Source organism: Actinia tenebrosa, unplaced genomic scaffold (genome assembly GCF_029948245.1).
Source record: "Actinia tenebrosa isolate PJP-AT-01 unplaced genomic scaffold, QUT_ActTen_1.0 PGA_scaffold12__29_contigs__length_12842862, whole genome shotgun sequence".
NCBI lineage: Eukaryota > Metazoa > Cnidaria > Anthozoa > Actiniaria > Actiniidae > Actinia > Actinia tenebrosa.
The window spans coordinates 8,241,734-8,248,300 of NW_028292572.1; the positions used below are offsets into that span (position 1 = coordinate 8,241,734).

The following is a 6,567-nucleotide window of genomic DNA, read 5'->3' on the forward strand; positions in this document are numbered from 1 at the left end:
GCTCAATAAAAAGAGTCAATTCATCCTGATAGATGAATTTTAGAAAGTTTACTTTGGAAAGAACGAGCGGCATCCCAGTGAGCATGCGCATTAGGCTCTCAGTATTTTCATCTTCTCATACCGAAACGTACCGCAAAGAACTCAATCTGAAGACATTTAAACAAACTTGACAGTAATTTCGAGCTGTTTCAAGAGTTCTGTGTTTCTTTTCATGATACTTCTTTTATTTTGCTTTTATTTCCAATTTTAGAAAACCAAGAGTTACATTGCGCGATAAATAGAGATTATCACAGCGAGTGAGTGAGTGAGTGTGTGAGCGAGTGAGTGATACGATATGGAAAATGAGTGAATGAAAAAGATATCAAGCTCTAAACATGAAATAATTTGTTTATTTGTTATGTAATAAATGACTAAAATAATCTTGCTATATTCCATCTACATTGACGTTCTAGTTCACCATACGTTGTATTTTATTATGCAAGTTAAATCGCAAATCAAGAACAGTTCAGTTTTATTTTATCGAAAAGGCCACTTCATTGTCATGGAAACTTTCACTGACAGGTCATGTGATATTTGCTAATATGTCACGTGCTCACTTCCCGCAATGACTCATGGGATTGCTGTGGGACTTGTATTACTGACGAAGGGTGATTATAAAACTCTATCCGGAAGCTATAAGAGGATCACAATAGCTTTGCAGCTAACAAATCTGTGGTCCTTGTAACATATTCGAGTCATAATCTAAATTTGGAATTCTTTCAACTGCGCATTAATGGCGCACTCAAGGTTTCTCATGCCAACCGAATGCGTGCAGTGCAGCCCAACATGGCGGAATATAAACACATGACCTATAATATGACAAATATTTTGGACGGTTTTAATTGGACTTTATTTTCATCTCAAATCTCTTTAAAGAGTAACTACTTCCATGCCAGGTATTCCAGATAACACCACGACAAGGACTGATGATGGTACCTTCCTGGACGTACGGACCATTAGGGTTGCACTGATAGCAACCATCGTACCACCAAGCACCTAAGCACTGAGCTGTACATGTTCTGTTCACGTGGTCGTTATCACGGTCCGGCGTGCTGAAGAACTTGTTGTCATGGTAACTAAGTGAATCGTTTGCATCTCCTGTTAAACAATGAAATGAGCGGCGTTTGTTTCTTCTTTCATAAATATTCGCGAGAGTTTAAGCATCTTTTTTAAGGCAAACGTGAAACGTCGGTTGACTGGCAATTTTTTTCAGATTTAGTGCAGACGGAAAAAGAAACAAAAAATTTTTTAAGTAGTAGGAAAGAACACGTGTTTGGTGAAGAAGGTTTGCAAAAGGTAAAGTGAAATGCACATGAACGATTAAAATGTGGTCATGTCATGCTGGAAGACAAGACAGTGATGCTTAATCTAGCCTGTGTAGCGACGCTCTGTGCTCCCCGCGCAAGTATTGAGGCCGCTACGCAGGCTATGCCTAATCTCTCTAATAGTTAATAACGTCCTTTCTGCTTCCTCTGTTTTCCCACTTTTTGTGTCCCTTTACCACGCCGAGTTACAAACGACAGGATGCAATAGAATTCGAACAGCAGCCAGAGCGTTAGCATTTCTTCTAAATCACTGAAAATAATCTCAAACTAACCTGAAAAATTCTTGACTTCAAGACGATAGTTGACAGACTCGTCCCCAACTCTGAAGTATTCATATTCTGCGTATCTCTTCTCCCCATCAAAGTCCTCCATATCTATCCGCAGTTTGTAACCACCCCTGTGACGTCATAGCATGCATATTGTCCAATCCCAACCAGTATTCTCCTAGCTTGTTACCAAACCCCTTCTTGTACTGGGCCCAGTTACGGAAGAAATTAACAGAGCCGTCTATTCGTTTCTGAATGACTGTCCATCCTCCCCCAGCAGTTGTCATATCACAGTAAACAGGGCGCTCCTTGATAACAGCTGTTTGCTGACGAGCTTACCCTGGTAAAACATGTAATTATTATTATTATTATTATTATTAATGAGAGAGAAGGGATGGGAGCGATGTTGTAGACGGCGTTACGTCTGCCATTGTTCTTGTACACTTCAGCACACGTTTTATAGATTGGGCGCTGAAAGCAAATGGAAATGTAAGATTGTATTCGACCACGCTTTACCAAACTACAGCCAGAAACATTGTAGCATCGACGGGAAGACAATGGGCTGGTCTAAGCCAGGGCATGGCTAATTCATAGATTCAATTGGAATTTAGCTGGTTAGGTTTTGCGAAGAAAGGGTAATTTAACGAGAGACCCGGAGAAAAACCTAACACCTCTACTCACGTTTGATGCCGAGCCCATGCAGGACTCACAGCCTTTTCAAAATGATTTCATCCTTTTCTTGGATTATGCAAAAGGTACTCAAGCATTTCCTACAACAATTTTACCGTTAAATTTTGATTTGATGTGTATGCCTACCTCTAACGAGATGTGTTGATATGTTTTGTCGTGGATCTTCTGAGACAGTGCTTCAGGTTGGTCATACGTGTCTTTAATAATCAGTTCACATAAGTGAAGACCATCAGCGTCTTTCTTCTTGTAGTTGACTGACTTACACGAGTCTCCCATGCGAGAACATCGACCTATACACTCCATATCATCGTACACTCGCACTCTCTTGACATTAGTACCTTTACTGAGAAGCTTTTGGTTTCTCTGTACCGAGTAGTATCGATAATGAACATTGTCCGCTAGCAGAACTGGAAAATATCCCAGATCTTTTCTTTTGCACTTGCATGAGTGAACAAATCCAACTAGAAGCATCGTAACCAAGAAAACATTCATTCTTTTTCTGAATTTTTCAGCTGAAACTACCTTCTTCAACACGCAAATTAAAAACGACGAAGCTAATTTTTCAGACACGAAGTAAAAAGCTACAAACTTAAGTCATTAAAGCTGTGCTCATTAACTAACGATTAATTATCAGACGTCCTGTAATTATACCCACTCTATGTGCGCCGTATTTACTCTAAAATGATTAAAAAATCGAAAACGAATAAAATAGTTAAACAAATCCGAAGGAGTCTTCATTGACTTCCTCGATAAATTTTGGTAAGACATCAGCTGACTTCATTCTTGGCATGCCAAGAATGGTTAAAAATGCATTAAATATCTGCCCGTACCGGGCATATTGACATAAAAGTAATCAAACCATTGGGATAATTAAGAGGTTTTTACTTTGAAGTTAAACAAAATTGACGGCTTTGATGCATAATGTAATGGACTTGGGAGAAACAGTGAAATTGGTTGGAAAAAAGAACGTACGTCACGCGACTATTTTGGCAGTTATCATGCAAGCGTCTGTATAATCATTGCTATCTTGCACTGTCTAATCATTTAACGATTACGATTAAGCTTGTCCTACATGTACGAAGCGCTCAGTTGCCTTGTCTAATGCGCTCACTTGTACTGTAACAAGCGATCACCTGACTTGTGTAATGAGGTTATTTGTCTTGTATCAAGCGATCACCTGACCTGTCTAATGCGCTCACTTGTCCTGTATTACTAGCGACACTCCCCTGTATAATGCGCTCACTTGTCCTGTATTACTAGCGACACTCCCTTGTCTAATGCACTCACTTGTCCTGTATTACTAGCGACTCTCCCCTGTGTAATGCGCTCACTCGTCCTGTATTACTAGCGACACTCCCCTGTGTACTGCGCTCCCTTGTCCTGTATTACTAGCGACTCTCCCCCGTGTAATGCGCTCCCTTGTCCTGTATTACTAGCGACTCTCCCCTGTCTAATGCGCTCACTTGTCCTGTATTACTAACGACACTCCCCTGTGTACTGCGCTCACTTGTCCTGTATTACTAGCGACACTCCCTTGTCTAATGCTCTCACTTGTCCTGTATTACTAGCGACTCTCCCCTGTGTAATGCGCTCACTCGTCCTGTATTACTAGCGACACTCCCCTGTGTACTGCGCTCCCTTGTCCTGTATTACTAGCGACTCTCCCCCGTGTAATGCGCTCACTTGTCCTGTATTACTAGCGACTCTCCCCTGTCTAATGCGCTCACTTGTCCTGTATTACTAGCGACACTCCCCTGTGTACTGCGCTCACTCGTCCTGTATTACTAACGACACTCCCCTGTGTGCTGCGCTCACTCGTCCTGTATTACTAGCGACACTTCCCTGTGTACTGCGCTCACTCGTCCTGTATTACTAACGACACTCCCCTGTGTGCTGCGCTCACTCGTCCTGTATTACTAGCGACACTCCCCTGTGTACTGCGCTCCCTTGTCCTGTATTACTAGCGACTCTCCCCCGTGTAATGCGCTCCCTTGTCCTGTATTACTAGCGACTCTCCCCTGTCTAATGCGCTCACTTGTCCTGTATTACTAGCGACACTCCCCTGTGTACTGCGCTCACTCGTCCTGTATTACTAACGACACTCCCCTGTGTGCTGCGCTCACTCGTCCTGTATTACTAGCGACACTTCCCTGTGTACTGCGCTCACTCGTCCTGTATTACTAACGACACTCCCCTGTGTGCTGCGCTCACTCGTCCTGTATTACTAGCGACACTCCCCTGTGTACTGCGCTCCCTTGTCCTGTATTACTAGCAACACTCCCCTGTCTAATGCGCTCACTCGTCCTGTATTACTTGCGACACTCCCCTGTGTACTGCGCTCAATGGGCTTGCATTTAAAAGCGATTTCATTGCATGTCTGATGTCATCGCTTACCCAAGTTTCCCTGCATAAATTGGTCTAACCCTTCGGCTTATCGAGAACATTTTTAAAAAGCGTATTGTCTTATTTTCTCTAACACTAGATATCCCTTTTCTTCGTTGAATTAACACTGACTGTATATAATATGTTTGCATAACAGCTTTAATTCAATATAAATACAACTTAACACCATGAATAGCTTTACGCTCTCTCAAGGGAAATCTTTCTCAGCCATCAACCACTTCCGACTAATACTACAGCTACAGAATTTATTAAAATGATTTGTTGTCATGGGAACGCAACCATAAGCATTCACTCAGCCATGGAGGGACGTGTTTAACGAGTTGTGATACGTTTTCGATTAAGAATAGACTAGCAGAGAATACGCAAAGCTAACCAAACAATTATTAGTCAATTGTGGATGATGCTAATTAATAGTAAATACTTTATTGGAGTCGACTGGTGGTTCTTACTCAATGCAGACAGAACTCTACTTAGAAATTGCAGGATAAAGATATTTTTGTGATGAAGTTAAAACCAACTGGAATCAAGTACTAGAGAAAGAAAGGAAAGTTTGGATCGTTAAGAAGGTTTTAGAATATCAGTTCTCCATTGTTTGTTCTTCTTTGATGTCAGTGTTGACTTAATGAGGAATTAGTCCATGTGAAGTTTGACAAAATTGTAATTTTCGTGTTCTTCAGAAACACTCAAAATCAACTTGGTACTTCACGATAAACTCTCAAAATTTTCACCAATAGCTAAGTTGGCTTTATCTTCGTCGTGCAGCAAGTAATTCGAGTGAATTGAAAAGAAATTTGCTATGGAATCTTGAGGTCACGAAGTCCGCTAAACAACAAACTAACAAGTTAAACAAAATTTTGGAGCCATTTTTCTTGACAAGCTCATTCATCTGGACTTTTAGGATATCCTTTGGTAGTTGTTTTAAGTTTACATTCAATTATGAGAGGCAAGCAGGCACACAGTGAAGCAGATGGATTGTTCATGAAAGCAAACAGAAAACACCAAATTCTCTTGAATTTCGAGCTTAAACGTATATCTGTAGAGCAAAAAATGAGAGAACGATATTTCGCTTTTGAGAAATCACTGATCATTTCCCACCGAGAGAAAATCATATCTAGGCAAAAATCACTCGGAATATATCGCCCGCAAACCACTCCTGACAAAAAGCGACCAAGAGACTCATTTTTTATCACAGCCGTTGCTATGGAAACTAAGGCCAGAATGAAGCTCCCGCCTGTGGAGAGAAAAGATACACGTGATGGTGCTACGAAAGGAAAAAGAAAACCAACAAAAACGAAACTAGAGTCAAATTCCAAATCATTTACTAATGTTGGTCAAGAAAGGCATAAAGAAGATGAGTCTTTGCCTGTGTTGAAGCAGACTTTTGCTATCCAAGCCAGAAAGGATTCTTCCAGCTTAAGAGCATCGACGATGAAGAATCTGGCAGTTTCGACGTCATTGGACAAAAATCCTGGCGAGTCACAGCATTTCGTTAGTAATGGTAAAGCTGAACGTCAAACTAGAGAGGGACAAGGTGAAGAAATTCCTGATGGAAGTATCGAAAAAGCCTGGATTGAAAATAAACGAACTGAGAATGATTTAAAAGATCAAGCCAATGGAGAAAAGAAAGTCGAGGATATTGGAATTATTTCTGAACCACAAACAGGAAGCAATGTGGAGCAGATAGAAGTGAAGCAAGGTGATGTAGCGACCAAGAAAAAGAAAGAAAGTAATGAAGAACACTTGCTGAAGGATACAACTAAAGATGCAGAATTTCCAGAAAAGGAAGTAGACGCTGGTGAAAATACTTCAGAGAACAAGGAACAAAATAGTGCTAAAAGTAAGAC

At 41.0% G+C, this 6,567-nt stretch overlaps 2 protein-coding genes across 2 annotated transcripts; both read right to left on the bottom strand.

Moving 5' to 3' along the window:
• Window positions 1-369: 369 nt before the first annotated feature.
• Window positions 370-1,908, bottom strand: LOC116308997 (angiopoietin-related protein 7-like). The gene is made up of 2 exons (XM_089028287.1): window positions 1,637-1,908; window positions 370-1,137 (listed from the first exon to the last, which is right to left on the bottom strand). The coding sequence occupies exons 1-2, from the start codon at window positions 1,734-1,736 to the stop codon at window positions 878-880; spliced, it is 360 nt and encodes a 119-aa protein (XP_088884413.1). The 5' UTR covers window positions 1,737-1,908; the 3' UTR covers window positions 370-877.
• A 10-nt stretch (window positions 1,909-1,918) lies between these two features.
• LOC148912197 (uncharacterized) lies at window positions 1,919-3,099 on the bottom strand. Its single transcript, XM_089027987.1, has 2 exons — window positions 2,447-3,099; window positions 1,919-2,101 (listed from the first exon to the last, which is right to left on the bottom strand). Exons 1-2 carry the CDS (start codon window positions 2,810-2,812, stop codon window positions 1,919-1,921), a joined length of 549 nt encoding a protein of 182 aa, XP_088884113.1. The 5' UTR covers window positions 2,813-3,099.
• Window positions 3,100-6,567: the final 3,468 nt, after the last annotated feature.